The sequence below is a fragment of the Cebus imitator genome, unplaced genomic scaffold (assembly GCF_001604975.1).
Source record: "Cebus imitator isolate Cc_AM_T3 unplaced genomic scaffold, Cebus_imitator-1.0 Scaffold197, whole genome shotgun sequence".
Classification (NCBI taxonomy): domain Eukaryota; kingdom Metazoa; phylum Chordata; class Mammalia; order Primates; family Cebidae; genus Cebus; species Cebus imitator.
In genome coordinates, this window is record NW_016107512.1 from 1,403,181 (window position 1) to 1,418,140 (window position 14,960).

At 37.9% G+C, this 14,960-nt stretch overlaps 1 protein-coding gene and 1 non-coding gene across 7 annotated transcripts in view; both read left to right on the forward strand.

Annotated features, from left to right (window-relative positions):
• The window catches only part of UBR2 (ubiquitin protein ligase E3 component n-recognin 2), a 118,178-nt gene that overhangs the window by 84,505 nt on the left and 18,713 nt on the right, over positions 1 to 14,960 (forward strand). For 3 of the 6 annotated variants that reach the window (XM_017547291.2, XM_017547290.2, XM_037745304.1), the window contains 10 exons: positions 138 to 247; positions 357 to 437; positions 771 to 949; positions 1,413 to 1,612; positions 3,691 to 3,784; positions 4,820 to 4,981; positions 6,976 to 7,079; positions 7,739 to 7,817; positions 12,056 to 12,204; positions 12,616 to 12,671. In XM_017547291.2, the coding sequence (XP_017402780.1) occupies positions 138 to 247; positions 357 to 437; positions 771 to 949; positions 1,413 to 1,612; positions 3,691 to 3,784; positions 4,820 to 4,981; positions 6,976 to 7,079; positions 7,739 to 7,817; positions 12,056 to 12,204; positions 12,616 to 12,671 (1,214 nt within the window). Of the gene's footprint in view, positions 1 to 137; positions 248 to 356; positions 438 to 770; positions 950 to 1,412; positions 1,613 to 3,690; positions 3,785 to 4,819; positions 4,982 to 6,975; positions 7,080 to 7,738; positions 7,818 to 12,055; positions 12,205 to 12,615; positions 12,672 to 14,960 lie in introns of those variants that run through there. The other 3 variants (XM_017547292.2, XM_017547294.2, XM_037745305.1) reach the window with 3 other exon arrangements.
• Positions 5,706 to 5,812, forward strand: LOC119473966. The gene has a single exon (XR_005203241.1). It is a non-coding gene; the product is annotated as a U6 spliceosomal RNA (small nuclear RNA).

Genomic DNA, 14,960 nt, shown 5'->3' on the forward strand with positions numbered 1-14,960 from the left:
AATCTCTATTTCAATAGAGCCATAATCAAATTATGGGCAATAGGTATTATAAGCAACTGCATTTATGTTACTGTGCATAGAATAAGTACTATGAAGTGTTAGCTATTGTTATTGTGCCTTTTATTTTTCTGCCATAGAACCGGGTGAAGCGCCAAAAAACTCTCCTAGCATACTAGCTATGCTGGAAACACTACAAAATGCTCCCTACCTAGAAATCCACAAAGACATGATTCGGTGGATATTAAAGGTAAAATTTCCTACATTGACTGCTTTTTGTAAGAAATATTAAATATTTCTTATGCGTACATTGAGGTAATGTTTCATACAGGATACTGATACTTTTATTTTTTTTGTAGACTTTTAATGCTATTAAAAAGATGAGGGAGAGTTCACCTACCAGTCCCATGACAGAGACAGAAGGAACCATAATGGAAGAGGTATAAAAAGTAAAGTGTGATAATACTAAAAAATTATAGCAAGTTCAGTGTGAACAAGTTAAATGTGTCTGCAGGAACTTGGCAGTTGATGTTACTCTCACAACATTTAAATTCCAAGAAATGTGCCACTATTTATCTCTATTTGTTGTAGCTATTTTTTGTCTGCTTTTTTTCTTTAAAACTTGTTAGGTCAATTTGTCTTTTCTCTTGTTTAAATAAGTGAGATTACAGAATAGTTTTTAAATTGGTATTTACAATAAAAATATTTCTGCTTTGGGAAAAAAAAGTGCATTTTAGCATCTCATGGACTAATTGAATGGAGCATAATTTCAGAGTTCAAGAGACAAAGACAAAGCTGAGAGGAAGAGGAAAGCCGAGATCGCCAGATTGCGCAGAGAAAAGATCATGGCTCAGATGTCTGAAATGCAGCGGCATTTCATTGATGAAAACAAAGAACTCTTTCAGCAGACATTAGAACTGGATGCCTCAACCTCTGCTGTTCTTGATAACAGGTAAAAAAAAAAAAAAAAAAAAAAAAATTTAATCTCTTGACCAGTTGTTCTCAACTAGGGGCAGTGTTGCTTTTTTTCCTTGTAATACTTTTAATCCTAAAGTAATTTAGTAAAATTCATAGGTAAATTTTGTGACCTCCATTTAGAAGATTTAGTCTTAGAAATCTCTGGGTATAGATATGGTAATTCCTGTGTACACCTAGTTGGTATTTTCTGCAGAAGACCTTGGACATTCGTGAAAGAATGATTACACTATACTCAGCTACCTAGAGTGTTTGGCATCTGTGTTGCATATTAGATTACTGTGAGGATTAAAAGAGATGGTTTTGATACATACCAAAGACTTGACAATCCAAGTTATCAAAACCATGTGTTAAATATGTACATACCTGTGGTCTGCTATTTTATGATTCTATAGAAAGTTTTAGGCTCCTTAATTATATTAATAACCTTTGTATTGCAGCCCTGTGGTTTCAGATATGACACTTACAGCACTGGGTCCCACACAAACTCAGGTTCCTGAACAAAGACAATTTGTTACATGTATATTGTGTCAAGAGGAACAAGAAGTTAAAGTGGAAAGCAGGGCGATGGTCTTGGCAGCATTTGTTCAGAGATCAACTGTATTATCAAAAAACAGAAGTAAATTCATTCAAGATCCAGGTAAGTCATAGCTAGATCCTCATCTTCCCTATTAATAACAACAGCCAGATAATATGGTTGATGATACATTGAGATTTTTTAAATCTGAGAATAACTCCATAGAATTGGGCCATGTCTTTAGCAGGTAACTTTGGCAGGAATTCCCCACTTGGCAGATGTGGAACCACTCCAGAAAGTTATACCTGAATCACATAGCTGATAAATAGCAGGGATTCAAAGAAAAGCTTTTCTTTGTGATATAACATTGCATACTTTGGCCTTTAACAGTCTCCCATCCTTCAATACACTTATAAAGTCCCGGTAATTTGTTGACACATTGAAATAATAATTATTTTGTCTTATTGATAGAGCCAGAGTAGAATCTCCTGAGAAAAGTGATGGAGAGTTAGCTATGTAAGAGGCAACCCTTGAGCCAAATTCTGACTTAGAATAGCAATACCACCACAGATTGTGTATCTGTGTATCAAAGCAGGTTCTTGAGATACAGTTAACCGTGTCGGATAGTTGAGGGCTCTCTTTCAGCAACTGAGGGAATAAAGCAGGGAGATCCAGACTGCACATGATTGTGTCCACCAAAGACACATTTATTTCTCTGCTTGTAGGTTGTGCTCTGTATGCATATGTTTCAGCAATACCTAGTAAACTTCTTGAAAGTAGGAACTGTGTCTTGGGAATTCCCAGAGCACTTCTTTAGCCAGTGCCTTTCACATTGCAGAGTGAAAGGAGGCTTGAGAGCACACTTGTAGAATTGCCTTCCCTGTATTAGGAAAGTCTTCACAACCTACTTATGAAAGATTAGTCTGCTTCATCTTTAAAATGGTCATTTGGGCTGGATGTGGTGGCTCACACCTGTAATCCCAGCACTTTGGGAGGTCGAGGCAAGTGGATCACCTAAGGTCAGAAGTTCGAGACCAGCCTGGCCAACATGGCGAAACCCTGTCTCTACTAAAAGTACAAAAAAAAATTAGCCGAGTGTGGTGGCGTGCACCTGTAATAAAGCTGCACTTGAGATTGTAGGCGCACTTGAGAGGCTGAGGCACGAGAATTGCGTGAACCCAGGAGACAGGTTGCAGTGAGCCGGGATCACACCACTGCCCTCCAGCCTGGGCAACAGAGCAAGACCCTGTCTTTTTTTTTTTTTTTTTTTTTTAAAGGTTATTTGAACTACATGCTTTATAAATTTCATTCCAGGCCAAAAACAAAGTTGCTAATTTTATTTAATTTGTTACTTCCTGAAGAAAAAACATTAGCTGGCTGTAAGTGGATTTTCTAAATGCTTTCACAATATATATCATAAAAGATTTTCTTAATGCTTTGACATCTGCACCGTTCTGGTGTTAAAGTAAATTTAAACTATTAAAGCAAATAGAAGTAATTCTTTCTAGAGTGTTAGGAAATTTCTAAGATTATACTAATTTATATAAAGAATTCAAAGCATTCCGAAAGAAGCCAGACATCCATTCTGTTCTTCTTGATTTTTCATCCCCTTTGAATATAAAAATTAGCACCGGGACAGAAGACTCAATTATTTTTTTTTTCCTCCATCTGATCTGGCATGTGCTTATATTTTTTGTTGTCACTTTGGCTCTGATACGATTATTCTCTGTATGAGTGTTGTTAGGCAGTCTGTCCTCTAGGGAGCGCTTCATTACTGCCAAAACATTTTTTATTAGAGATCATTGTAACCCAGCTGCCCTGAACGTACATAAGGCAGCCCCATGAAGAGAGTATCTCTTTTACCTTAAGCTCAGGATATGATAGAAGGAATTGGAATATCTCAGTGCCCTGAAAGCGTGAAATGTTCTAAAGATTGGATATACTTAAATTCACAATTCAAATTTCAGTTTACAATTTGAGACTGTTTAATTAATTTCCTGTGGATTGTGAAAATTAGAATCCTGCTTTCTAAATAATCCAAGGGCTTGCATAAATTATTGGTATCTCAGATAAAAAGAAATAAACTAGCATTTCATTTCAAATTTACAAGTCTATCAAAGATTTTACAATTTAAAGTTACACATTTGTTATAGGAAAAGTAAATTCTTTGCTTTTTGTTTTTGTTTTGTTTTGTAATGCAGAAAAATATGATCCATTATTCATGCACCCTGACTTGTCTTGTGGAACACACACTAGTAGCTGTGGGCACATTATGCATGCCCATTGTTGGCAAAGGTAATTTATATTCTTAATATTTGTCAAGCGAAGTTTATCTAAGGGCTCAACATTTTTAAAATAGAGGAAATTTTATTCTAGAAACGGGGAAAGAATGTTGAAGAAATCTAAAAATGTTGAAGAAAAAAATTCCATATCATTGCTTAACAAATAACAAAAGTTACTTGCCTTGTCATAGATGTAAAGTATGTCAGATATATTTTTAAATTTAGCTTTATATCCAAGTCTTTTGTTTATCTTCCAAAGAAGGAAGTGGATCTATCTGTGTCAGTCTGTGGATGAAGAAAAGGGTTTTTACAGTAGGATAAACACTAGAAGGGTAATGTTGTCTTTCTTTGGGTCCAGGGTGGACAACTCTTGATTCCAAAGATGTTAGTACTTACTTTATTACTTCCCAAAATTATAATGGCTCCCTGTGATAAGATGACATAGTCCTAAATTTATTCTACCTTAGGGTTTTCTATGCTTCTGCAAAACCAACAAATCAATAATACTATTACTCTAGAACTGTGCTTACCCAGTTATGAACTACCTCTAACATGTAGCCACCACGCTTGCCTGTAGTCCCAGCTACATGGGAGGTTGAGATGGGAATCACTTGAACATGGGAGGCAGAGGTTGCAATGAACCAATATCGTGCCACTGCATTCCAGCCTGGGTGACAGAGCAAGACGCCATCTCAAAAATAAAACAAACAAAAAAGCCTCCAGCCTTGGGGAAGTGGCTAGAGAACAATGGCACCAAGAAATATTTGTTGCTGCTTTGTGAATGCTTTTTTACATGGCATTCTTTTTTTTTTTTTTTTTTTTTTTTTTTTTAACTTTTTATTCATTTTGTTTTTTAAAATCACTCAAAAATCATGTTTAAAATAATTTAGTTTAAAATCACTCAAAAATCATGTTAAAAATAATGGTGTTAAAACATTTTCATTTTTGAACTATTTGTGGAAACAACTTATTTAAAATGTTGAAGCTTGTGGCTGTCATTTATATAAATTACCATTGTTTTGATACCTCATGTTCTCTAATTATAAAGGTATTTTGATTCCGTTCAAGCTAAAGAACAGCGAAGGCAACAGAGATTACGCTTACATACAAGCTATGATGTAGAAAACGGAGAATTCCTTTGCCCCCTTTGTGAATGCTTGAGTAATACTGTTATTCCTCTGCTGCTTCCTCCGAGAAATATTTTTAACAAGTAAGTTTTGGCTTATGACAACTTATAACAGAGCAATAGTTTGCTTTGAAGATATTGAAATAATAAATCAGGGAGGAAAACTTAGTCTAGGCAATTGCATAGAGTTTTCCAGATACTTTTCAAATTTTAGTTATTTCTTCTAGAAGACCTGCAGAATATGATTCTAGTTTTTAGAGAGGAACAGGCCAAAAATTAACAGTTTCTAAGCTATAAAATTCCTGTGTATTCATGAAAACCAAGTATCTGGTTTATTTCTAGAGACCCTACTTTGAATATCTCCCATACACTTTTCAAGAGATGCTCAGTAAGGGGAGATGGAACAGCTCAAACTGACTTTATAGGACAGTCTAAAATTTGAATAAAACTCTTTGCAATTTGCTGGCCATTCCTACTTATAAGAACCAGGCAAAAAGTGAAAATCTTCTGGTATATTTTAAATGGAAAATCTCAGCTGGGCATTGTGGCTCACATCTATCATCCTAGCACTTTGGGAGGCCAAGGTGGGAGGATCATTTGAGCCCAGGAGTTCAAGACCAGCCTGGACAACATAGTCTCTACAAAAAGTAAAAAGTTAGCTGGATGTAGTGGCATATGCCTATAGTCCCAGCTACTTGGGAGACTCAGGTGGGAGGCTCAGTTGGGTCAATGCTGCAGTGAGCTTTGATTATGCCATTGCACTTCAGCCTCAGTAACAGAGCAAGACCCTATGTCAAAAATAAAGTAAGTGCTTGCTTCAGCAGCACGTGTACTAAAATTGGAATGACACAGAGAAGATTGGCATGGCTCTTTCACAAGGATGACACGCAAATTCGCGAAGTGTTCCATATTTTTAGCTCTTTTAGAATTTGCCTAGCAAACTAAAAAAAGAAAATAGAAAATTTCTTTAACTTCATAATTTTTTGGATGCTTTTAGTTAGGAATTAGTAGTATGGGACACAGTCATTTCAAATATGGATTTGATAATATCTGCTATGCAAATCTGAATTTCATTTCTCAACGTGGAATTATGCTATCTACCTTGCATGCACAAATATTAAGTTACATGAATATAAATGATCCATTTCTGTGTTGTTACTTGGATTCAGTTCAAAACAAAGTCAGTTTTTTCTTGTCAGTTTTAGGAGTTAAACATTGTGGTGTCTTAGTCTATGCTACCACAAAATGTTCTTAAAATATTAGTAGATTTGAGTGTAAGCTCATGCTTTTTAATTATAAAAGAATATCATGGTACTGACTTACCTGCATTTGAACTGATAAAGAAATTGATTATTGTTAGATTGAGGTTAACTGTGTATACGAAGAAATCACCCTTGTTGGATTTCACCTGCCACTTTATTGGTCCACTTTTTGATTTTTGCCCATGAGATTTATTATGGTTTAGTCGTATTTGAATACAGTCATAAAAAGAACACAGGCTCTGGAATCTGACAGAGCCAAGTTTGAATGCTAGCTTTGTCCCTTATTTGGCCTTAGTCAAGTTACATAGCTCTAAACCTCAGGTTCCTCATCTGTAAAATGGGGACAATAATACAACCTATTGCAAAATATAGGAATACAACCTAAACAAATAATACAGGAATACAACCTGTGCAAAAAATAATACAACCTAAAACAAAATGTAGGGATATTTTGAGGGTTAAATCTAATACCATAGGATAGTTGCAGTAAAATGATTTACTAACTGCCTGTAACATAATAAGCACATGGTAGATATTAATAGTGATGGCGATTGTGATACTTAAGAAATTTTAGCAAATTCCAGTACTGAAGAGTGAGATTTTTAATACAGTGTTATTACCATCATAATGACAAATAATATATTCATTTCCACTGGCCAATATCCTGAATTTTTTTTTAGGCAACAAATTTTCCCTTATCCTTTTTGTTTTTAATATTTGGAGTGTGTCTAAAATATGCCTTTGATCATTTAAGGAGTCTTTTGTATCTTAAGGAACAATAATAAAACACTAAATACTTTCTATAATCTTTTCTAGCAGGTTAAATTTTTCAGACCAACCAAATCTGACTCAGTGGATTAGAACAATATCTCAGCAAATAAAAGCATTACAGTTTCTTAGGAAAGAAGAAAGTACTCCTAGTAAGTTCTGGTAACCTGTTTTCATTTTTCCCTAAAGTCCGAGGTCATCAGAAAATGTTTTTCCAGAAGAAATTGTTTAAAAGTAAAACCTCCCAGTTAAAATTTGACTCATTCTAATTTTCCTTGTCTTAATAAACAAAACTTGACTTCACTGCATTACTCCTTATTCCTTAAACACACAAGTTCATGTGAAGTTTATAATAAACACTTCTCACTTATTCCCCCATTTTATTGAAGAGCTTCTGGAGGTGGGGGAGATGTAACTGAGTGTTGCAGAGCTAGCTTTAGTTCTTGGTGGGCTAACTCACCTTACCGTTGGCATTCCTAAAGGCTTCCCAAGTTTCATATACCATGCACTGCACTTATGACCTTGTGGGAACGTAATATGAACAGGATCTATATCACTCGTTTTCATAGAAACAGAATAGGTACTCATGTTTTTGTTTTAGTGGCTGCACTGTGAGGAAAAGCATAGATAACTGAAGAAAGGGCCTTGGTCAACTAGAGCAATAGTGTTTTCATGTTTCATATGGTTGTTATGCCAATTTTTATTAGAGAATTTTTTTCCTATTGTTTTTAATTTCTTTAACTATATGACCATACTTTATAGGAATATTGTCATCTGTTGAATAATAGTACAAAAATGCCTGTTTCTGTAGATAATGCCTCTTCAAAGAATTCAGAAAATATGAATGAATTACAGCTCCCTGAAGGGTTCAGGCCTGATTTTCATCCTAAGTGAGTATATTATTTTATTCCTTTTAAATTTGACCCATCTGAAATAAATGATTAAGTCAGCAGTTAGGAGGAATGTGATTTGGCAAGCAAGGGAGCAAAATGTTATAGGATAGTGATCTTTAGTTCTAACGTTTAAACATAGGCTGAGACAGGAGGATAGTGTGAGCCAGGAGGTGGGGGCTGCAGTGAACCTTCACTGTGCCACTGCACTCCAGTCTGGGTGACAGAGTGTGACCTTGTCTCAAAAACAACAGCAAAAAAAGCATTGCATGATGGTATTTATTGCTGTACATTGAAAAAAATCTAAGAGCCACGTGGCATGTTTAACTCTCACCTCTTTCTCCCAGTCGGCATTGCTGACCTCCCCCCACCCACCACACCCCTTTCTTTACCTGACTCTCCTTGATAGCATCTAATCAGTACCACAGCTTATTAACTGTACAACTTTGGACAAACTGCTTGACTCCCTGTACCTCAATTCCCTCATCTGTTAAGTTAGGATAATTCATAGGTGTTATTAGAATAAAGTGATATAATGTACATAAAGCTACCCGGAAGCTGTGCCTGGCAGGTACTAAGTAATTCAATAAATACAGACCTATAACACTTGAATACAGCGGCCGGGCGCGGTGGCTCAAGCCTGTAATCCCAGCACTTTGGGAGGTCGAGACGGGTGGATCACGAGGTCAAGAGACCGAGACCATCCTGGTCAACATGGTGAAACCCCGTCTCTACTAAAAATACAAAAAATTAGCTGGGCATGGTGGCGCGTGCCTGTAATCCCAGCTACTCAGGAGGCTGAGGCAGGAGAATTACCTGAACCCAGGAGGCGGAGGTTGCGGTGAACCGAGATCGCACCATTGCACTCCAGCCTGGGTAACAAGAGCGAAACTCCGTCTCAAAAAACAAAACAAAACAAAACAAAACAAAACAAAACAAAAAAAGACTTGAATAGAAAAAGCATCAGGCCGGGTATGGTGGCTCACGCCTATAATCCCAGCACTTTGGGAGGCCAAGGCTCCCAAAGATCACTTGATCAGGAATTCAAGACCAGTCTAGCCAACACAGTGAAACCCTGTCTCTACTAAAAATACAAAAATTAGCTGGGCGTGGTGGTGCACACTTGTAATCTCAGCTACTTGGGAGGCTGAGGCAGGAGAATCAGTTGAACTTGGAAGGCGGGAATTGCAATGAGCCAAGATCGCACCAATCAGTACACTCCAGTCTGGGCGACAGACAGAGATTCCATCTCAAAAAAAAAGAAAAGAAAGAAAAAACTTCAGTTTTCTGTCTGCCCAGTCCCCCAGTCCTCTTGCTGTGTTCGTCACTTCTAGTGTTTACTTCCATATCTCTAATGGACAGTATTTTCACTGTTGACTGGTAAATTATTTCAGTTTTTGGTTAAATCTAGTTGTCAATTTGACTTTACAATAACTGTGTTTCTGCTAATACAAGTTGCATATTAGAATTATATTTCCTTTCTTGTACAGTTTGTCTTTTTTATAATTAAAAATTGCCTTGTCTTTTTCATGTACTTTTTTTCTGTATATGTATTTTTTGTTTTTTTCTGAATGGTACAGTAGATCTCTCCAGTGCCTAACAATTTTTCTTTTTCTTTTTTTTTTTTTTTTTTCCTCGTTTTTGAGAGAGAGTGTCACTCTGTCACCCAGGCTGGAGTGCAGTGGCATGATCTCAGCTCACTGCAACCCTGACTCCCAGGTTCAAACAGTTCTCCTGCCTCAGCCTCCCAAGTAGCTGGGACTACAGGCATACACTACCACGCCTGACTAATTTTTGTATTTTTAGTTGAGATAGGGTTTCTCCATTGTTGCCCAGGCTGGTCTCAAACTCCTGACCTCAGGTCATCCACCCATCTCAGCCGCCCAGGGTGCTGGGATTACGGGAGTGAGCCAGCATACCTGGCTTCCTGACAGCTTTTCTAAGTGCTCAGACATGTCAGATGATCCCTCCTTCCCTACACAGCCTCTGTTATCTTACAGTCAAGATAGGAGACAGCTATCACTTCTCTTGACCCTGCTCCTCTTATTTTCTGGATTGAGTGTCTTCCTCTTTCTTAAATACTTGCTCTTTTTGCAGATTCCTAAGAAAAGATACCTGGATGGTATATTTTCATGTTTGAAAATATGTTCTTTTTATTCATATGCTCAATTGATAGTATGGGTATAGAATTATAGGTTAGAAGTAACTTTTCATCTAGATTTTGAAGCTATTATTTTACTAAATTCTATATCCATTGAGAAATTAATGCCATTCTAATTCCTGTTCCTTTGTAACTATTTTTGGTTTTTGGTTTTGTTTTTTTAAGATGGAGTCTCGCTCTGTCACCCAGGCTGGAGTGCAGTGGCAAGATTTTTGGCTCACTGCAACCTCCACCTCCCCAGGTTCAAGCGATTCTCCTGCCTCAGGCTCCTGAGTAGCTGGGACTACATGTGTGGGCCACCATGCGCAGCTAATTTTTTGTATTTTTAATAAAGACTTGGCTTCACCATGTTAGCCAGGATGGTCTCAATCTCCTAACCTCGTGATCTGCCCACCTCAGCTTCCCAAAATGCTGGGATTACAGGTGTGAGCAACCTCACCCGACTCTGTTTTTGTTTTTTTGAGACAGGTCCTCACTCTGTCACCCAGGATAGAGTGCAGTGGTGCGATCTCAGTTCACTGCAACCTCTGCTTCCTGGGTTCAAGCAATTCTTCTGTCTCACCCTCCCAAGTAGCTGGGATTACAGGCATGAACCACCACACCTGGCTAATTTTTGTATTTTTATTAGAGACGGGGTTTCACACCATGTTGGCCAGGCTGGTTTCGAACTTCTGGCCTCAGATGATCCACCCACCTTGGCCTCCTAAAGTGCTGTGATTACAGGCGTCAGCCACCACACCCAGGCACTTTTTTTACAATTTTTTTTAGATATAAGTTCTCTCTACGTTGTCCAGGCTGGCCTTGAACTTCTGGGCTGAAGTGATCCTCCCGTCTCGGCCTCCCGAGTAGTTGGGATTACAGGCGTGAGCCACCATGCCTGGTTCCTTTGTACCTCTATTACTACATTTTTTTTTTTTTTTTTTTTGAGACAGAGTCTCGCTCTTGTCACCCAGAATGAAGTGACAGGGTCGTGTAGTGGCACGATCTCAGGTCACTGCAACCTCCGCCACCCAGTTTCAAGGGATTCTCGTACCTCAGCTTCCCAAGTAGGTGGGACTACAAACATGCACCACCATGCCCCACTAATTTTTTGTATTTTTAGTAGAGTCAGGGTTTCACCATGTTTGCCAGGCTGTTCTCGAACTCCCAACCTCAAATGATCCACCCACCTTGGCCTCCCAAAGTGCTAGGATTGCATGCATGAGCCACTGCACCCAGGCTAATAACTCTGTTACTTCTGAAAACTGTTAAGATATTCTCTTTATCTCTTCAGTGTTTTGAAATTTTCTGTGATATTTCTTGGTATATGAATCTTTTTTTATTTATTTTGCTAGGCTTTCAATAAACCTTTTGAATCTGAACATTCATATCCTTCATTTCTGAGAATTTTTTATGTTGTTTCTTAAATAATTTTCTCCTGGATTTTGTTTTTTGAGGTCGTTGTATTAGCTCACTGTTGCCCCTATTGAACTGATACCCTAATTTGCTTATAAGTTTTTTACTTTCTACATTGTCTGTTTCCCCTGAGTTCTGTTTCTCTGCTTCTTTGTTTTGGTGTATCTCTTTGATGCTTTCCTTAAATGTTTATTGGTCCTTGGATAACTTAAGCCAATGAGCATAAGGGTACCTGGTGGACAGATTGGAGCTTGCTGACTTGCAAGCCTCACAGTAAAGATGATCAGGACACCTCCAGTCTTTTACTTGGTGACCCCCAGATGTCAGTGTATAAAACCAACTTTCCCCTGAGGATTGTTCACTGGAAAAACTAATCTCTGTGGCAGAGGATGTACACTGCTGATGTTCTCAGGATGGGAAACAGGGTCAAGGATCTCACTGTTTAGTCTGTAGACCTTTGCCCAGCACCCTGTTTTCAGCCTGTGCCTCACCCCTGCTAAATCAAAAAGCCTAACTCCTCTTGGGCAGGGGCAGTTGCGTATCTGTAATCATTTTGCGTACAGTTACCACTAGATACATGTGAAGGGGTTCAATTTCAATATAGCAAAGAGCTGTTAAGAAACTGAACCATTTGATTGATATGTGCACATTGTTCTGAGCTAATTTTACACGTTTACTTCAGGAACCCTTATTCTGAGAGCATAAAAGAAATGCTAATGACATTTGGAACTGCTACATACAAGGTGGGACTAAAGGTTCATCCCAATGAAGAGGATCCTCGTGTGCCCATAATGTGTTGGGGTAGCTGTGCATACACCATCCAAAGCATAGGTAAGAGATTTACAGCTGTTCCTCTGTAAGTCAGAAGCATTCATTGATATGAATTATGTGTAGAATCATGTTTTTAAATGAAATGTTTAAAGTGGGCAACAATATGAAGAAATAATAAGACTGAGAAGCAAGAAATGTAGTGTACTGACAAAATACTAGTTTGATAGTTCATAAATTAACCACAGCAACAGAGAACTCTTGGTGGTGGTTATAGCTTCTTGTCAGTTGAAGAAATGTACTGTTCATTTTTACTCTGTAACCAAACTTAATTCTTGTGAAATGACTTTGAAGATTCTGAAAACTGACAATATTGTACTGTCTGCAGAATTGCTTTTTTTTAACCTTTTAAAAAAATTATATTAAAATGTACATAACATAAAATTTACCATTTTAACCATCTTTAATTCGTAGAAAGAATTCTGAGTGATGAAGATAAACCATTGTTTGGTCCTTTACCTTGCAGACTGGTAAGTTCTCAGTTTATTCAATTCATGAAAGGGTGGAATGGAAGTTAGGTGGTTCTGCTTCTTTTAATCTCATGGACCTGCAGTAGTTACTTACTGCATTCACTTCTGTCATAGTAAAAACCCATTTTCTGTAAGGATATTAAAGAAGTAACGTTTGTGGTTTAGTTTTTCTTTCACGTAAACTTCATGAGGCCAGGTGCAGTGGCTCATACTTGTAATCCCAGTACTTGGGAGGCCAAGGGAGGTCACAAGATTAAGAGATCAGACTATCCTGACCAACATGGTAAAACCCTCTCTCTACTAAAAATGTACAAAAATTAGCTGGGCATAGTGGCGCTCCTATAGTCTCAGCTACTTGGGAGACTGAGGCAGGAGAATCGCATGAACCCGGGAGGCGGAGGTTGCAGTGAGCCGAGATCGCACCACTGTGCTCCAGCCTGGCAACAGAGCAAGACTGTGTCTCAAAAAAATTTTTTTTAATTAATAAAATAAATAAACTTCAGGAAATAACTATACCTCTCTTTTCATTCAGAGCTCTTGGTGAAGTACTTGAAAATATGGAAAACTAAAACTAGAGTGCATAGTCTTGAGTTTTTAACACTATAAATGGAAATATAAAACAACACACATTTAACCATCTTTTAAAAGCAACATGTATAAATAAGTGCAAATTAATGTCAAACTGAGCACATTTAATACAGAGGAAAACAAAGGAGTATACAGTCAAAGCTTGCTTCTTTTCACTTTGTAGCTAGTATCTGCTAATGTCATAAACTTCCTGCTATTTAAGCTTTCAATCATAAAAGTGCTTTTGAGGCCATAGTGGCTCACACCTGTAAATCCCAGCACTTTGGGAGGTCAAGGAAGAAAGATGGCTTGAGCCCAGGAGTTCAAGACCATCTTGGGCAACATAATGAGACTCCACCTCTACAAAAAAAATTTTTTTAATTAGCCAGCTATGGTGGCATGCAGCTGTAGTCCCAGGCACTCAGGAGGCTGAGGTGGGACGCTTACTTGAGCCCAGAAAGTCGAGGCTACAGTGAGCTATGGTCACATCACAGTACTCCAGCCTAGGTGACAGAGTGATACCCTGTCTCAAAAAAAACAGAAGTGCCTTTGAGAGCAAAATCATCTCAGCGTATTCATGTAGAATCACCTGGAAGATTTTGGGGGATTGATTGTTTTGTTTTTCCTCAAACAGAAATTGTGAAAGAGAGAGAAAGAGAGAGAGTGTGTGTGTTTAATGTCAGGCCCTGACACAGATCAGTTAAATCAGTTTTTGAAGATGGACACTAATATTTTTTAAAAGCTTCTTAGGAGTTAGGATTGAGAACCAGTGATGTAAGGACCTAACCAAGAAACAAAAACCTGTGTAGAAAATAGAATTACATGGGACAACTTATCAACTAGTTTGCTGGCTTTTGTCATTGCACACACCTAGTCTCTGGACCCCTATTTATTTATTTATTTTTAAAGCATCTCAAGGCCTTCTTTATTGTTTTAGGACTGTAGCTTCAGTATCAGACGTTCTCAGCTAGAAGTTCTGCATTAAAAATCTCTTTGGAGTTTGTAAAAAATATAGGTATCTGGGCCCCTGTGGACTTGCTGAACTAGAGTATCTAGGGATAAGGCCTGATCGCATTTTTCTTTTTTTTTTTTTTGAAGGAGTCTTTCTCTGTTGCCCAGGCTGGAGTGCAGTGGCGCAATCTCAGCTCACTGCTCACTGCAACCTCTGCCTCCTGGTTCAAAAGATTCTTCTGCCTCAGCCTCCCAAGTAGCTGGATTACAGGCACACACCACCATGCCCAGCTAATTTTTGTATTTTTAGTAGAGACGGGATGTCACCATGTTGGCCAGGCTGGTCTCGAACTCCTGACCTCAGGTGATCCACCCGCCTCAGCCTCCCAAAGTGCTGGGATTACAGGTATGAGCCACTGCACCCAGCCCTGAATTGCATCTTTATAGTGAATCAGCAGAATGGCAATTCATATCAGTCTCGACTATAATATGATCTATGATCAATGTTGACAAGGATGTTTTTTGCCACGCTGAGCTAATATGTCGATTATTGAAAATACAAGCATATAGTATAGAATTTTATCTAGTTTACAAGGCAGTTTTATACATTTCTTGATGTTATATACTTCACACTACTTCGGGATACTCTTGCTGCTACTGCATCTACTTTTTTCTATTAATATGGTTTTGTGTTAATCATTTTACATTGATTAACTTTCTTTTTTTTTTTTTTTTTTTTTTTCTTTTTTTTGAGACAGAGTCTTGCTCTGT